Raw genomic sequence first — 18015 nt, 5'->3', positions numbered from 1 at the left:
CTGGTTGTCTTTCCAGGGAAAAAGGACTATAAACTTGAGAGGAAATGTGATCGCTGCAAAAAAAGATTCATGAAGGCGTGGGATTTAGTAGACAGCGACGATGTCTGGCTTCTGTGAGCGCACGGGCATCTGGTTTAGGAGTTGTTATGGCAGGCAGGCGGCTGTGATAGATGGTGGGAAAAGGGGTCTGAGCTGGAAATTGGATCTCTGAATTATAACTGATCTCCAGATAACCGAGATCAGTTCCCTTGGAAAAAATGAACACGTTGGAGTTCGGACTGGCATTATGCCACACTGAGGCCTCTCCTGAAACCCTCCCCTCCCCAGGCTCCACCCCCCCCCCAAATCTCCAGGAATTTCTCAGCCTGGAGCTGGCAACCCAACACACTGCTTGCTCTGGGCCTGTGGATGAGTTGTTGCACCAAACAATCAGAAGCTCATAATTCTTTGGATAGAGGTGGAGAAATAGGGAGGGGGGAATATAAGTTTATAGTGTTGGGGGGGGGGGTAACGTACTGGCTAAGTGCTGTAATAATAAAGAGAGAGAGTGTTGGGGGGTGTATTTCAGCCCCAATGGAAGGAGAAAGGGGGGCTGTGGGAGCGATGCTGTTAGGATGTTTGACTCAGCATATTGAATGAATAAATTTTTTTTCCTATAAAAATAGAGACATCAAAATGTGGGAATGGTGGGGGCTGGGGAAGTGTTTGATTTGGACTTAATCTGGCTACGGAGGGGGAGCAGGGCTGGCAGTGGGGCTCCGGGAGGGTTGCGGCTTCAGCTCCGTAACAGCCCCTTCCCTTCCTTGGCAGGAGCCAGGCTAACCTCCGCTGGGCTCCGTGGAGCTCCTGCCATGCGCTCTGTCTCCAGCCTCACTTGGCTCTCCAGCGCCTCCAAGCTGTCAGGGCTGAAATCGCAGCCTTCGTTCTCTGAGCTGCACTCGCTCAGGTCGGTGATTTCCAGCTCGGAATCTGAGCCAGGGTCCTCTTTGGTCCCTCGCCCCCCTAGGGGGCTCTGTGCCCTGCCGCCCAGCAGCTCCTTCTCACGGTTGCTTGCCCCGTTGGTGTCCACCCGCAGGGGCAGGGGTGTGCTGTGGGGGGGCAAGGAAAGGCGGGGGACAGCGCTGGCCCCCACCGCCCCAGCCCGCTCAGTGCTGTCCCCAGGCAGGAGGGAGAGGGGGGTGGGCAGTTGGGCCAGCGAGCTGGAGAGGGGGTTGGGGTAGAAGTGGGGGGAATAGAGAGAAGCTGGGAGTTTGGAGCTGTTCAGGGGGAAGGTGCTGGTAAGGTAAGGGTTGAAATTCCAGGGGTAATCGGGGAAAGCTGCATTCCTGCCATAAGGGGGCAACAGGCTGGGAGGTTTCGTGTATCCAGTGACACCTGCAAAAAGAAGAAAAACCAGTGAAGGAATGATCTGTACATACAGCGCTGATCAGGGCTCATTTCGAGAGGGAACGCAGTTCCAGCAGTTCCCCAAAGAGGTCACATGTCAGGTGGCCCCGCCCACCTGACTCTCGGCCATTTTGGGTCCATTTTGGCCTGGATTGGGGCCGAAACGGACTGGATCGGGCTTCTGATGGGTGGTGGATCACTCTCCTGTTCATCAGCGGCCCAATCCTGACCATTTGGGGCCCCTTTTCAGCCATTTTCAGGCCCCTTTTTGTCATTTTGGGCCCAATTTTGGCCCTGAATGGCCAGGATTGGGTCCAAAACAACCAGGATAGGTGAAGTCAGGGGGTGTGGCATATGCAAATCAGCTATACTAATGACACACTTCCGGTGATGGCAAGAGGCATGGCATATGGTAATGAGTTATGCTGATGAGTTATGCTAATGAGTTCCTCCAGCTCTTTTTCTACGAAATGACCCCTGGCGTTGATTCTTCGGGTACCGAAATTTCTGACATTGAGTTGATTTCTACCCCATAGGCTTGGAGCAGCTTATGCAAGTTTCCCCAGGTGCATTTCTGTCCACAAAGGGCTCCCATCTTAAATAATGGGATAAATGAGCCAGGTGGCTTGGACAAGGGGCACACTGGGGGGGTAAGGCTGCAGCATGGAAGGGGAGTGGAAGATGTTTTAATTGCAACAAGATTGGGGACCAGTAGCACCTTAAAGACCAACTAGATTACCAGGGTATGAACTTTTCAAGATGCTACTAGGCCCAAATCTTGCTCTTCTACTGCAGACCAACCTGCCTACCCACCTGAACCTATCTTCATTACAATAGGAAGTGACTAAGTCAAACGGATCTTGGCTTTGAGCAGGAAAACCCAAAATGACTGGAGGGGAAGGGGAAAAAGCTTGCTCTCACCGGATCCCAGGAAAGGGAAGGCCGCATCCAAGCGCAGCTTTTCCGTCTCGGATTGACGTTCGAAGAGTGGGGCGCGGGTGGTGGCGTCCCCCAGGCGCGGATTGGAGAAGAGAGTTTGCAGGGTCTGGGATGGGTGGAGAAAGGGGGGGTTGAAAGAGGTAGGCAGACCAAGTGTCCTACTGAGCGATAGTTTGGCCTCTGCAAAAGGGGAGGTGCTGGGACTGAAGGCTGCTTGGAAAGGGTGCCGCCATGTCTCCCAACTGCAGGAATGCGTGGAAGATGACCGTCGTTACTCCTTGTGGCAAAAGAATGCAGCATGACCTGAATGGCCTAGGCTGGTAAGCAGATTCACCCCTGTTAGATTCAGCCCCTGTTGGATACGAGACCACCTGGGAAATCCAGGGTCTCTACACAGAGGCAGGCAATGGCCAAACCATCTCTCTTTATCTCACCTTGAAAACCCCATGGGGTCATCATAAATTGGCTGCAACTTTACAGCATTGTTCACACCCAAATGGCACTCTGCACATGCTTTGTGGTATTCCGATCTTTTAAAAGCCTCTAAAGTACTCCAGAAAGCATGAGCTTCACACTAGAACCTGAAGCACCGGTCTTTGTGCGAAGCAAAGACATTACAGCCCAGGCCCCGAGTGCTGCTTCCTCTTGTCCAGTACCTACCTCGGGGGTGAGTGGGGCACAATCTGGCCCATGGTTGCTCCCGTTGAAGGGGTTCTGGGCCAGCAGAAATGAGGAGTTGGCAGCCATGTCCAGAAGTGGATAATTGACCAAAACCACTTTGCTGAAGTTGAATTTGTAGGTGAAGCGTTTGCCTTTCGTCTTGTGCAAGATCCGCTTGTTGTAGTAATACCTGGCCAAAGGCAAAGCGAAATAAGGATGGAGGAAGATGAGCGCATGCGCCAAGTGGAATTCCCGCAAATCCCCAGACAAGACTGTGTGTGTCCAAAGTCATAGTGGAGGTATATGAAACTTCTCTATACCAGTTTGGGGAAATTTTTATGGGGGAGAGAAGGAGTCAAGGCTTGGTGTGAATTATACCAGGAGTTTTTCCAAGCGTTCCTCCACAGAGCTTCATTCATCTGAACAGGGTCTCCTGTAGGTGCCAGCCTGCACATGGGTGAAATGAACAACAGCCCATAGACAGGCTTTCTCTGTGGTGGCCCCTACCATGTGGAATGGCCTGCCTGAGGAGGTCAGGAGAACCTGGCTTCCCGCAAGCGATGCAAAACCAAATTATTCAAAAAGGTTTTTTTACTCAAATGGAAGGGCTGTATTCTAGGGATGGGGTCTCAGATGCTTCGCTAATGAGTTAGGGACCACAGACTTCACCACTATGTTGCCTTACGTATTATCTGTTGCTTTAAATATGTGCTCTTATGTGCTACCTGTGCTTCATGTTGTTTAATGTCAGTCCTAGAATTATGTTCTGTTTCAGCAATTCTTCAACTTTGTATTGGATTTTTGATAATGCTATGTCTTTGTAAACTTGTATTTATTTTACCCTATGGCATTGTTTATGGAAATGTCCTTGATACTGATTGTACTGATCTCACACTGTGTAATCCCCCTTGAGTCTGAGTGAAAAGGTGGACTATAAATGACATAAATAAATAAATGCAAGGGGAAGAAAGAAGAAGTTGCTTTAGAAAAGGTAGGTGTGAGAAAGCTTTCCCAGTGTAATTTCCCTTCTCATATGAAGTGGACCTGTTGTGATTTATGAAAGCTTGTGTTGAAATGGAGTTAGTTTGTAACGTGGCACTGGACTTTGATTTTATTTCGATACAAATTGACAATGGAAGAAATAAAACTGGCCATGGAGAACAGTAGCTGATGACTTACCAACTATATTAAAACTTTCCACAGGCTCTGTACAACTCACACACCCCCAGTGAACACGTAATACTGCCTTAGACTGACTCAGGCTTTTAGTCCATCAAAGTCAGTCTTGTCTACTCAGACTCGCAGCTGTTTTCTAGGGTCTTGAGTGAAGGTCTTTCACATTGTATGTAGCACTGGAATTTTTGCTACCTGGTTGTTTAACTTTTGAGTTGTTCCAGTCACTGGGATTACACTTCTTTTATTGGTTATATTCTTGTGGGATCCTCCGTGTTGCTTTTTTAAAAAATGTATAATATTTATTGTAAATTTTAACGTTGTAAACTACTTTGGGCCTCATTTCGAGAGAGAGGTGGTTTAAAAATCTGAATAAAATAAAATAAAAAATAAAAGACATACTGCCAGATCCTTTCAACCGGAGATGCTGGGCATTGAACCTGCAACCTTCTGCATGCCAAAGGGATGCTCTCCCATTAAGCCACAGCCCCTCTGCTTATTTGACTCCTATCATGATGAGAAAGCCAGCCTCGCCTTAGAGAGCATCACCTCTTATGAGCACCACTCACTTTCTTCCTGGCATCGCACCCCCCCCCCCAAATCAAACTTCCTTTCCCCGATGTCAGTATTCTCCATGCTTCCTGCCCCGCTGCCAAGATGGTGCCGTGGGGAGGGTTCCAGCATTATTACGGAGTCTGCAGAATTTATTTACTGGGCAGAGCAGAGCTGAATTCCCCGACCAAGTTAATAGGAAGCGTCAATAGCGCTTAGCTCCTCATAAATATTAATTAGGGAGGCGGAATCTCAAGTGGCCAGAGGGGAGCAGTTAATTAATAAGCAATAACAAATATCCCTGTTGATCAATTACAGAAGGAAGGCTGCTAGAGACAAGAAGAGGGTGGCAGACGCTCTTGAGTGGTTAGAAAAGTAAAGTGTAAAAGAGGGAATGTAAACTTTCCCCTCCTCCCAAGAGTTCTAAGAATTCAAGTAGGGCAGGCACAGGAAGAGAAGGGAACCTAAGCCAATCCCCTAAAAGCTTCCGGTATTCTGGATGGAGAGATCTGGGTCAGGAGAAAACATCTCCGGTATTTATTCCATCCCACTACGAATTCTCACAGCCTTCTTTTTCAGAAATGAAATTTTTTTTTTTGTAGTGTGGGATAGGGTTGGGGAAATAAATGCCTGTTGCATCTTAGCATTGGGCCCAGAAACAATCCTTCGGCTCTGTACAGGGCTCACTCCTTGTGGCTGAAATCTTTCCCCCAACCCAGTGATCACTTTATATGGAGGCCCATAATTGATCCCTCCGTGACGAGGGAAAGAAGTCAATCTAGAGTTTACTTTTCATGCCCCCTCCAGTTTAGTCTTAGCTTCTAACCCAAGAAAAGATCAAGAGTCCAGTAGCACCTATAAAACTAACAAAATTAGTGGTAGGGTATGAGCTTTCGTGAGCCACAGCTCACTTCTTCAGATACAGCTAGAATGTGCGTCCATCTGTCCTTATATCTTGGAGAGTGGAGTGATGACAGAAGCCAAATGATAATAGAAGGTGAATGACAGTAGCAGGCGTGATTGGATCGGGTGGGGTACACAGAGGCGTGGTGGGAGTGCAGAAACCAGCAATTGGTAATGAGACAGGAAGCCTAGATCTCGATTCAGTCCAGGTGGATGCGTTGTCTTGAGCTTTGTTATCAAATCACTCCACTCTCCAAGACATAAGGACAGATAGACTCACATTCTAGCTGTATCTGAAGAAATGAGCTGTAGCTCACGAACTCCTACCCTACCATAAATTTTGTTAGTCTTATAGGTGCTACTGGACTCTTGCTCTTTTCTACTGCTACAGACAGACCAACACGGCTACCCATCTTGATCTATCTTCTAACCCAAGAAGACCTACAAGCGACAGAGCTCACCGTGGAATCAGTGAGCACCTAGATCTCGAGATAGATCTTGAAACGCAAATCTTTTATCACCGGATCTTTCACGTCCATTTACAAGCATTTTTGGAGTGTTCCTAAGGCAAAATGGAACACTGGTATTCCAAACTGGGTGAAGACGAAAATATTAAAGTTGGCCTAGCAACGAACTGGATCATCTGTTTAATACATTCTAGGTTATCTTCATGGTGTATTTTAAGTAAACTACATCACCCTGTTAGAATTTTTACAGTGAACAAAAGAAGAGCCCTGTTGGATCAGACCAGCATCCTGTCTCAAACAGTAACCAACTCAGTGGCCAACCAGTTACTCTGGAGGCCAATGATAGGACATAGAGGCCAAGAAGGACTTCCCCTGATACTGCCTCATAGCACTGGTGTTCAGAGGTTTGCAACCACAAGAAGTACATGAAGTTTTGCATTTCTTCTGTCTGTATACAGAGAAAGACTGTGGCTCAGGGTGGGGGCAGAGTATACTACTTCTCATGCAAGCAAAAAAATCAAGATTCCCTTCAAGAAGTTTAGTCAGTGCTGAGAGCAGCTGCCTATCTAAGTAGACAATATTGAGCTAGTTAGACCAGCGCTGGGACTAAGTGCAAGGCAGCCTCATACGTGATCACTTGCCCAGATAATTAACCAATGGTTAACAGTCTTCGATATGGTGTTTAAAGGAAAACAAATTAAGCCCCCAAATGGTCTCATTATTATGAAATAAAGATATACCAGCAGACGATAACTGGCCCTGAAAGTGGCTCCAAAAACAGTGCAGAAATAAATTGGCGTTTTTAGGTTGGACGCTGTCTCCAGGATACCAGAACAAGCTGCAATGCTGCGGTACAAAGCTAGGGGGTGTTGTACTGCTATAGCGCAGCATTGTGGATCGCTCTGCAGAGAGGCGTTGTCCCCCGCCCCTGAAATGTCCAGGGAGCCATGCCACCATTCTTTCAGTGGCTTTCTCCTTCATCCCACCCTACATCTTACCTTAGCGCTCTGCTCAGCTTGTCATAGTTCATATGGGGCTTGCATTTACGAATGCCCCAGAGCCGGGCCACTTCGTCCGGATCCTTGATGACAAATTCCCCGTAGTCCCCCTGCCAAGCGATGACGTTCTGGTACTCCTCTTTCTGCAGAAGCTCCAAGATGAAATGCCACAGCTGGATTTGCCGCGAGCCGGGACTTGATTCGGGTTTGTAGGCCCAGTCGGGGAAGGCGAAACCTGCCCAGCAGAGAAAAGGAATCAACCAGCTTCATTCCAGAAGGTATCTTCAGCCCAAGCCACCACTAGATACTCGTTTCTCTTCTTGGAAACCAGGTGTTTTCTCATGTGCATTGGAGAAGGAAGGCTTCTAGCCATGAACTGGGTTTTTATGTGAAGGAAACAGGTTTGGGCAGGGCTCAGAGGCAGCAAACCGAGACACCACTGCTCCCTGCACCCAGCTACAGAGTAAGGCACATGGGGCTGGGTACAATCCTATACCTAACTGGGGCCTCACAAACAAGGGAGTGGTGTATGACCATAGATCAAGATGGGTAGCTGTGTTTGTCTGTCTGTAGCAATAGAAAAGAGCAAGTGTCCAGTAGCACCTATAAGACTCACAAAATTTGTGGTAGGGTATAAGCTTTTGTGAGTCACTTGGGAACATCTGGAGACCCCAAGATCAGTGGGCCAGGGGTTAACGACTCCTCCACTATCTTGGTACAGCAAGGAACTCTGCATATGCTCTGAGGAACCTTCTATAACTTAGGTAAAGTGTGCTTAGCTGAATCAGCTCAACATTGTTTTATTTGATAGACTGTGTGCTGTGTGATTGTGTGCTCTTTCCTGTGTTTTGCATTTTATCCTCTTCCCTGCCCCTTTTAAGTCCACCCACCATTTCCCTCTCCCCCTCCCCTATAACAAACCTTCTTCTATTAAGGCATTTTTGGCTTCCTTGGTACAATCCATTTCTTTGGGATATTTCTCTGATTTCTCTTTCCTATGTGCCAGACCACTTGGGCACTACCCACAGTTTGCTATAAGATAGTTTTTCAGGGTTTCCAACATGTTACTTGGTTATTTTGCTGGGGCTGAGCTGGAAGAGTTGCTTTCCAGAGGATGAGTCTAGCTGTTCTCAGGAGGTACCTGAGTGGTGGCGGGCAACTACCCGAATGAGCTGTGACTCACGAAAACTCATGCCCTACCACAAACTTTGTTAGTCTTATAGGTGCTACTGGATTCTTGCTCTTTTCTACTGTATGACCAGAAACACCGAGAAGAGGAAGATTCTTCTATGTCCATATGTATGTGCTGTCAAGTGACAACTGATGGCGACCCCAGCAAGGGGCTTTCAAGACAAGTGAGGTGGTTTGCCGTTGCCTTCCTCTGCAGAGTCTTCTTTGGTGGTCTCCCATCCACATAGGGACCTGGCTTAGCTTTCAAGATCTGATGAGATCGGGCTATACCATCCCACATTCCGTCCCAAGTTTCTTCTACCAAAGTGCAATAGAAAGACAGGATGTTGCATCATAACTTTTGCAAACATTTTCATGCGTTACGTTTTTCTCCTTCCTTTCCACCAGTGCTCTTTTGAGTTGTTTTTGTTTACAAAAAAGGTGCTGGTATATATAAGGCTGCACTGATTTCTACCAGTTCCACCCCTCCGGACTTGGGAGAGCCCCCCCCCCCCGCCCAAGCTGCTAGTACTCAGTAATGTATTGTTGCACAAAAGCCCTTCCAAGAATCTCATGGCTGTATACCTGGCTCCCTCCCCATTTTATCTTTGCAAATCTCTGAGCGGTAGGTTAGGATAAGAGAGAATGACTGGTCCAAGAGGACCCATGAAGCGTCATACTAGATGGGGATTTCAGCCTGGGATGAAGAAAGCGTTGAATCTTGAAAGCTCGTACCCTGGAAATCTAGTCGGTCTTTAAGGTGTTACTGGACTGAAATCTTGTTCATCACACTCCAGTGGCTATCAGTTAATTAGCTTCATTGCCCAGGTCTATGGCTGCAAGACATTGAAAGGGTCACTGAACCTGGTTGAGGAAGGCAGAGGGGAGAAACTAGGGCAGAGCAGCACAACTTCTGGTATGTCAAGGCAAATGAGACCCTTTGGCCATGCAAAGCAAGCAGCCAAGGGCTTGGTGATGTTTCTTTTATAGTTGCCTATCTGAATGGCCACACAACACACAGCAAGTTGGACAGGATAGGTGTAGAAAACTGAGCGGTTTGTATTACACACCACACCTGTCCTACCAGTGAGCAAAAAAGTGCTGAGCCTAGATGGCTTATTTCACTATTTCCAACGTCTCCCCGACTTCTATCCTTCTCTGATGCTTCACTTGCCCTGAGAAGTTCTGCAAATCTAAACTTCCCCTCTCTAGGTCTCATCTATGCTTAATTTTTAAAACTGGATTACTTAAAAATTTACAGATTCTGCACAAATACTTTGATTAAACAAAGCATGTAAAAAAAACTTCAGGTAAGGAATGGATTCCAAAAGAAAAAAGGGGGCTTGACTGGGCTACAATATGCAGGATAAGGTCTATTGGTGAAAAGTGCCAGGCTTCCTCTGTCCCAGACATCTCACTTGAAATTCAGTAATTTCATTTTTTTTAACTTGCTGATTGTACATTTGGAATCAATCAAAACCCAAACTGAAAATGCCTCCAAGTGGAAACATTAGTATCTATAATGTGCAGAAATCTATAGAATATGCAGTTATTCTGGCACCTCACCGTCCAGCTTGAAGTTCATGAAAGTCAGTGGAATCAGAAAGAGTGAGAAGACTCAGCATATATGTAACTGACAGGGTGGCTTCCAACCAGAGGTGCACACAAAACTTATCACCAGATAGGATTGAATAGATAGGTCTATCTTTTCAAATAATTCACACCAATCATATTTCTGACTCACTAATGAGGGGAGGCTTTGATTGATTCTATATAAGAAGGGGTTCCTCTTTGTTTACTATCTTGTCTTTTCTACTCAGCATAGGAACAGATGTTTTTCTTGCACATACTGGCATAAGAGGCCACAATCCTGCAGAGAAGAGGGGGAGTACAGAGAAAGTATTATTTTCTCCCTGGGTGTCAGTCAGTATCTGCCATGCAGTTTTGGTTTGTGCATATATAGCAAACAGTAGCAGTACAGTAGTGAGCCAGACACAAACCTAAACCATAGTAGCCAAGATATGAGAGATAATCAACAAGAGAGATGCAAGAGATTAATTTTTTGAAGATAGTTTCAGGTGGGTAGCCATGATGGTCTGTAGTAGAAGAGGAAGATTCAAATCCAGCTGCACCTTAGATACCAACTGAATTTCCTTAAATACAGCCATGGGAGTAGGGTTATCCCTTTTCCTGATAAAAACTGCCTTCAAATGCTTCTAACCTTGATGAGATGGATGGGGGGAAAGGAAGATAACACTTTCCTTCAGTAAAAGAAACTAAGGGCATAATGTAGGGAGGGGGGATACTTATATATGCAGCTGCCCATTCATAGGTTAAAAAAATAGAGGACTGTGAGTACAATTTGAACCAAAAATGGAGTGTGTCAGTGCAAGGAAGCAAATGGCCTGGTCTCCCGTATCTTTTTTACTGAGCTCCAGTGATTGAAGTCCAAGCCAGGTTCTGATATGGAAATGAGCTAGGCTAGGAGAAAAAATGCTGGGAGAAAGTTTCTTTACACATGAATGAGTGTACATATGGAATCCCCCCTCCTAGTTATTCTTACATGTTACTAACAGCCTTCTTGGACTTCCGAATGGTGCACTCTGCCTGCTCCGCTAGTGAGAATTTTAACAGATTACAAAACAAGGAAAACAATTTGCTGTCTGTTGAAACTGGCAGGAGGATTCCTTGAATACAAACCCTGAGAATTTCATCCCTGTCGAAAGGATCTGGGAAGAGTTACAAGAATTATGTGCTTCCCACTGAAACCAACGGAAACAAAAAACCGAGCTGAATAACCAAAACCAATAATTTGAGTAACAAAATTAATGAAACCAGCCATGGCATCCTAAACAGAGTTACACCCTTCTCGTCGACCGACTTCAGTGGATTTAATTTAATTTAATTTAATTTATTATATTTATATTCCGCCCTCCCCGCTTTCGCAGGCTCAAGGCGGATAACAAATACAGACATGTTTAAAAACATTTAAAAACATTAAATAATACATTTAAAAACATTTAAAAACATTAAATATAACAATTCATGCTGCATAGTGGTTCATACATGCTTCTGTGTTTGCATAGGGGTGATGGTTTAACCCCCCCTTCACAGGGGGGGGCGGGCACTGCCTGGCGTCAGCCATATGCCTGGCGGAATAGCTCTGTCTTACAGGCCCGGCGAAATGCAAGCAAATCTTGCCGGGCCCTTGTCTCGCAAGACAGAGCATTCCACCAGGTCGGGGCCAGGACTGAAAAGGCCCTGGCCCTGGTCGACGCCAGGCGGGCCTCCCTAGGGCCAGGGACACTTAAAAGTTGTTTTCCGCCAGAGCGGAGAGTCCTCCGGGGCTCATATGGTGAGGGTTTAAGATTCTGCTTAGAGTGACACCGCAAATCAAAGAAAAAAATATTGTTTTCCTCTTACAGATTCGGTTCAGTATATCATTTAAGGAAGTGAATATTTTCCGCTTGGCTGTGAAGATTTCTACAGTTTGGGGATTAGATACTTTATGGATTGAAGTGACGAAAAGGAGATTGCTGCCATTTATAAAGAGATTTCCTGGTGTAGTTAAAGATTTTCCCAATGAACTCCGAGAGAAGGCCCCATGCTTGGATGTTCCGCTCATGTACACAAAGCAGAACCTCCATAAGGAACAATCCATATGGAAACAGGTCAGTAATCCGGCCACCAATTGGATATGGAAAAGATTTTGTTTTAAACCTGAACTCTTTCTTCATTGCACAAATGGTTCCTGATAGGCGTTATTGCATATAAATGTATTGTATCTGAAATGACAGTATTTTCTTTTTATAGTGATGCTGCAGCCCTCCATTTTTTTTAAAAAAAATTGCCACATGAACAGTTCATATATGATGTTTGGATATTGTTTTATCGTATGCAGTTTTTGTGTGTGATAGTTTGCACCTATCCCTATGTACCCCAGGAGGATGCTCCGATTGGGAAAGAAACAACTCTCGGTGGTCCCTGGCCCCAGGGAGGCCCACCTGGCCTCAGACAAAGCCAGGGCTTTTTCGTTCCTGGCTCCAGCCTGGTGGAACTCTCTGTCGATTGAGACCAGGGCCTGGCAGAATTTGTTATCATTTTGTCGGACCTGCAAGATAGAGATGTTCCACCAGGCATAGGGTTGAGGATGTGTTTGGCCCCCGCTGGCCAATAAAAAAGAGGAAGACTGAAAGATCTGAACCCTCCCCTTAGAGCTGTCCACCATCTTTTTAAATCGCTTTTCAAGTAGAGTCTGATGGCTGCCATTTGGCTAATTTTATATTACTGCATACTGAATGGTTGATGGTTTTAAATGGTTTTTATCGTTTTATACTGTATAAGTTATTTCAATGTGTTTTAAAAGTGTTGTAATCCACCCTGAGCCGGCTTGTGGGGAAAGCAGAATAAAAATCTAAAACAAACAAACAAACAATATGTTTTTACGGTCTGTTTAGGGGTGAGCTAGCCATTTCATTTACCAGGTGCATTCTCCATGGACTGCCACCCTCAAGGGCCACTTGAGAAACAAGCCGAGCTGAGCACTGAAGGGTCTCCACAGCTTGGATCCTGGCCAGAGCAACAATGCCAACTGGAACAGACTCAGGGCTTTTTTTCTGCACAGGAATGCACAGGAACGTGCGAGCACAGGAATGCACCAGCGGGGCACGTGCTCGCACCCGCCCACGCACACAGAATGACTGCACAGGTGGCAACACCTCTTAAGAGTTTCCTCTTAAACAACTCAGAAATTGTTGCCCATGTCCTTTGAGATGTCTTTCCAGAAGTGGACTCACTCCCCGCTCCTTTCACTTATTTGCACTCTCCGCTTTCAGATCTTAATTCTGCTGTGGGCTTTAATAACAACCTGACACTGTGTTATTTATTTTTTTTAAAAAGCAGGCATCTCCCGAGGAGCTGGGATAGCCAACGTGGTCACCTCCACCCCAGCTAATTAATCATGGCTAAAAGCTGAGCTCTCTCTGCAGCCCACGAGGGATGGACTTCAAGCAGAAGGTGTTGGGGGAGATACTCTGCCCTCTTCGGCACAGGAGAGGTCAGGCCGGCCTTCTCAGATCTGTGCCTCTATCTATGAATCTATCATTAACAGGCCTAATGAACTGTTGATCAATGCCTTGATTTTCAGTTACCTTTGGCACCCCTGCAGTAAATTACATTCACTCCCCCGAAGGCCTCTCTATATATCACTCGAATGCCACGGCTCTCAAAGCGTGAGGCTAACCTCCCCAAGGAGGTTCAAAGACTTGGTTTCAAAGTCCTAAACACTTCTTCTTGATCCCATTCTCTCTGGGCAAGCAGAATGCCGTGGACAGAGGGAGGTGTCCCCTTGCCTCCACCCCCTGCACTGAGCGACGGCTGGAAAAGCCAATGAAAGAGGACCCTCGTGCTGAAAGGACTACAGCAAAAGGCCCTGGAGTTTCTCATTTCAGCCATGTTGAAAAACAGATGGCGTCCATTGCACACCTCCATTGCACCAAGGGGGGGATTCACCATTATTTGAGCTACCCCATAAAATGGAGCCGCTGAAATGGAATGCAACCACCGGTCCTTCCAAAAAGAAAAATGGTGCTCTCTCTATATGGAACTTGAGAATAAGCAGGTAAATCTCCGTGGCTGCCCTAAGGGTTCCAGGCCTGGGCCAAAGGTGTTTATTCTAGGCTGGGCTTTTTTTCTGGGAAAAGAGGGGGTGGAACTCAGTGGGATGCCCTCCGAGAAAATGGTCACATGGCTGGTGGCCCCGCCCCCTGATCTCCAGACAGAGGGGAGTTGAGATTGCTCTCCGCGCCGCTGAGCGGCGCGGAGAGCAATCTCAACTCCCCTCTGTCTGGAGATCAGGGGGCGGGGCCACCAGCCATGTGACCATTTTCAAGAGGTTCTGGAACTCCGTTCCCCCGCGCTCCTGCTGAAAAAAAGCCCTGATTCTAGGGCATTGGGATTCTAGGAAAACCTATCCAGGATTCCTCAGTTATAAGCAATCATTACAATCTTCTGCTATGGAAGGGTATATTTTTCTGGGAAGCATTCATCTCTCATTTGAAAGCCTAGAAACCCAGCCTGAACACCCCATACCTGAACACCTTAGAGTTCTTCCCAGAATCGTCAGCAGGCAAATTTGGGCTGAAGGGGTCCTCTGAAGGTACAAAACGTTGTTGTTTTCCTTCATTCCCTGCATTTCTCCCTAATGGGAACCCCAAGTGGCTTCCATTACTCCCCTCCATTTTATCCTCATAAAAAGAGCTGTGTTGGATTAGACTGACGGCTCGTCTCGTTCAGTATCCTGTCTCACACCATGGCCAACCAGTTGCTATGGAGAACAAATAACTGGGCACAGAGGCTGAGGCCTTTCCCTGAAGTTGCCTCCTGACGCTGGCATTCAGAGGTTTAACTACCCCATGAGGTAGGTTAGGCTGAGAGTGTGTGGCTGGCCCAACGTCACCCTGTGAGCTTTCGTGGTAGAACGGGGATTCGAACCCAGGTCTTCCAGATCCTAATCTGACACTCTAACCACTATACTTGAATGGGCCTTGATTTAAACCCTCTTTTAAACATCCACCTCTGCAAAAAGAAAGCAAACCAAAAAACCTCCAAAGCAAAAGAGCAAAAAGGCAAGAATCAAGAACTGCTGCGCTGTAGAAGTTCACAGGGTCTTGGGACTTAAGACTGTGAGATATTGGTAGCACATATGGGGAGAGGATACTCCTATTATCTCAGTGTAAAGCCAGAGTGATGTGATGGCTGAAGTGCTAGAACAGGCCCACTTGGGTTCAAACCCTTCCTGTCTAGCCAGGAAGTTCACTAGATGATCATGGCCCTGTCACCAGACTCTCTTTGGATAAACAAGGGGCAGGAAATCCTAAATCCTGCCTTGAGAGCCTTGGAAAAAAGTTGCAAAATAGTAAAGAGTCCAGTAGCACCTTTAAGATGAACCAACTTTATTGTAGCATAAGCTTTCGAGAACCACAACTCTCTTCGTCAGATACATCGTCAGCTTTCGAGAATCACAGCTATCATCGTCAGAAGCATCATCAACTTTCAAGAACCACAGTTGTCTTCATCAGATGCATCGTCAGCTTTCGAGAATCCTAGCTCTCTTCATCAGATGCATCTGACAAGGAGAGCTGCAGTTCTCAGAAGCTTATGCTACAATAAAGTTGTTGAGTCTTAAAGGACTCTTTACTATTTTGCTACCACAGACTCACACGGCTAACTCCTCTGGATCTATTAGGCAGAGCAACAGAGAAAAGCTGGCCCAAGGACTTCCAGTTAGCTTCCTAGCAAATCAGGATTCGAACCAGAGATTCCCAGCTCCTAGTCTGACATTCTAACTGCACTGGAGAGCTGCTGTAGTACAGTCATTAAGTGGCTTGGCTGTGCACCACCACTCTGCTGGTTCGACTCTTACTTTTGCCATGAGCTCAGCAGGTGGCCTTGGGTCAGCCACTCCTCTCAGCCCGAGCTCCCCAGCGGTATTGTAGGGATAATAATAATACTAACTTGTTTCACTGCTCTGGGTGAGGCAGTAATCTGTCTTGAAGAGCGGTATATACTTGGTAAACTGCTCTGCGTGGGTGTTAAGTCATCCTAAAGGGCGGTATATAAATCAAATGTTATTATTATTATAATAAGCACAGGGTTGTTGTTGTTGTTGTTGTTGTTGTTGTTGTTGTTGTTGTTATTCCACACTGGCTGTGCAAGGGAGAGCCTCTCCACTGATACTGAACTGTAACTAAGCTGTTTGGATTCTTGTTTTGACTTCCATGCCATTATTTCAGCCTGGATGTGGGGAGGGGCGGGGGGGATTGGAGTCAGCTGCTAATGAAACATGCAGGGCTCCTGTCCTCAGAGGCCCAGCCTGGAAAAGAGTGCCCTGCGGTTAAAACCACTTCCTTTGATTGTCCCTGTTCCTCTCCCAGCCTTGAGCTTGGAGCTACAAACTCTAGAGCTGTCTAGACCCTTGGGGAAGATTTTGACGGGAAGGGAGGATGTTGAGCTGTGTGAAATGAGGGGCCATGAGGGCCGGTGTGCTTAATGGGCAGAGGATGGCCTTGGATTCTATGGGTTGCACAGACAGCTACACTGGAGTTTATAGGGTATTCTGTGTTGGAGCTGAAATATTTACAGAATGCTCCTCTGCATGTGTTGAGGTGCTAGCGAATACCGAATATTCTTGGAATATTTCAGTATTGAAAGCAGTCCGAGAAGTTCTCCCAGGATCTTTGGACTACAGAAATTGCAGGTAGGTAGAGCAGAGTTTGGCTCCTGGGTCTCTACTCAGGGCTGGACCCATAGCCACTGCGGATCCAGAAAGCTCCTAGGTTGCCAGCTCCGTTTTATTTTGGGAAGGACCGACTGAAAATTCCACCTGGGTGGGTGTATATGCCTGGCGAGAGGATGGGTGAAAACGTGGCCGTTCCCTGCTGGTCCCAGCGAAAGGCCAGGCAGGTCTGAACGGGTTGGTTATGCAAGGAACAAGGACAAGGCCAGCCGGGACTGCCGGAATGTTTGCAGTGAAATGGAGTCCACATTACCTGGAGTCCACAGAGCTGGAACTGGTGAGGTGAGGAGCAGATCAGAGACGCAGTTACAGTCCATGCTGACAGGAGGAGGTTAGGCCTGCAGAGAAAGGGGAATATGAGTGAGAGAGAGAGAGACAGGCAGGCAGGCAGGCACAGGCAGGCAGGCACGCAGGCAGGCAGGCACAGAGGGGAACCCAAAGGGAGAAAGGCATGATGAAAAAATGGAAGAGAATAGTGGAAGGAGGGAGAGAGGGAGAGAAAGAGAGAAAAAGACCCAGAGGGGCACCAGAAGGAGGGAAAGTGGGAAGGAAGGGGGGGATGGAAGAGATTAGTGGTAGGAGGGAGAAAGGGAAAGAGAGAGAGAGAAAGGGAAAGAGTGGAAGGAAGGAAGGAAGGAAGGAAGGAAGGAAGGAAGGAAGGAAGGACGGAAAGGAAGAAAGAAAGAAAGAAAGAAAGAAAGAAAGAAAGAAAGAAAGAAAGAAAGAAAGAAAAAGAAAGAAAGAAAGAAAGAAAGAAAATGATTCAGAGGGGCACCAGAAGGGGGAGATGGAAGAGAATAGTACTGGGAGGGAGGGGGTGGGGAGAGAGAGCATGCGTTCAGGCCGGCCTCTGCCAGACTCCAGACCCTTCCTCCCCAACACACAAACTGAAATTTCATTCTAGGCTCAAACCGGGGGCAGAACCATCACCGTGTGCTTCTTACCTGTCCCGGTTCCCCCACCCTTCCATCTCCCTTCCTGCTCCCCAAGAGCTCCCACCCTGAGGGACGCCACTCGCACCGCCCTTCTGTATAGACCCCCGTTTCCAAGAGGAGGAAGAAAGCGCCACCTTCACGTCTGAATGAACCCCAAGCGGGTTTGCTAACATGCCCGCCGGAAGGGCAGCTCCGTGTTTGGGGTTCACTGGGCGGCTAGTCTGGTCTCCTTGCCTGAGACGCACAAGAGTCCAGGCGGGAAATAAGTCCCACTGAATTAAATGCGTTGACTTCCCAAGGAAGTATGCCGAGGAATGGAGCCTGGGCGCGGCGCTTTAGCTGCGGTCTGGTGTGCCGCCTTTACGCCTCTGCGTTCGCGTGTTCGCCTTAAAGGAAGCGGGGATGCTTGGTCGTGTGAACGGGCCTCCTGGCTCCTGTACGCCTCCTTTCTTCTACACAACTGGGAGAGGCCTACTAGCCGCCCCCTTTGCCCGCCCCCAGACGGTTGCTCTTCATGGCCCCTGCCGCTTTCCTCG

The 18015-nt window shown here is 47.2% G+C and overlaps 1 protein-coding gene across 1 annotated transcript; it reads right to left on the bottom strand.

Annotated features, from left to right (window-relative positions):
• Positions 1 to 775: 775 nt before the first annotated feature.
• ERFL (ETS repressor factor like) lies at positions 776 to 16861 on the bottom strand. The gene is made up of 5 exons (XM_054998942.1): positions 16798 to 16861; positions 7079 to 7313; positions 2986 to 3175; positions 2308 to 2431; positions 776 to 1374 (listed from the first exon to the last, which is right to left on the bottom strand). Exons 1-5 carry the CDS (start codon positions 16859 to 16861, stop codon positions 776 to 778), a joined length of 1212 nt encoding a protein of 403 aa, XP_054854917.1.
• Positions 16862 to 18015: the final 1154 nt, after the last annotated feature.

This window comes from Eublepharis macularius, chromosome 15 (genome assembly GCF_028583425.1).
Source record: "Eublepharis macularius isolate TG4126 chromosome 15, MPM_Emac_v1.0, whole genome shotgun sequence".
In the NCBI taxonomy this organism is placed as follows: Eukaryota; Metazoa; Chordata; class Lepidosauria; order Squamata; family Eublepharidae; genus Eublepharis; species Eublepharis macularius.
This window is presented reverse-complemented; position numbering and strand designations above follow the sequence as displayed.

Coding starts and splice junctions, on each gene's coding strand:
- ERFL (XM_054998942.1), bottom strand. CDS start 16,861: ATGGACTGTAACTGCGTCTCTGATCTGCTCCTCACCTCACCAGTTCCA. Junction 2,432..2,985: donor GTGCCCCACTCACCCCCGAG/GTAGGTACTGGA, acceptor CACCCATCCCAG/ACCCTGCAAACTCTCTTCTC. Junction 1,375..2,307: donor CTTCCCTTTCCTGGGATCCG/GTGAGAGCAAGC, acceptor TTCTTTTTGCAG/GTGTCACTGGATACACGAAA.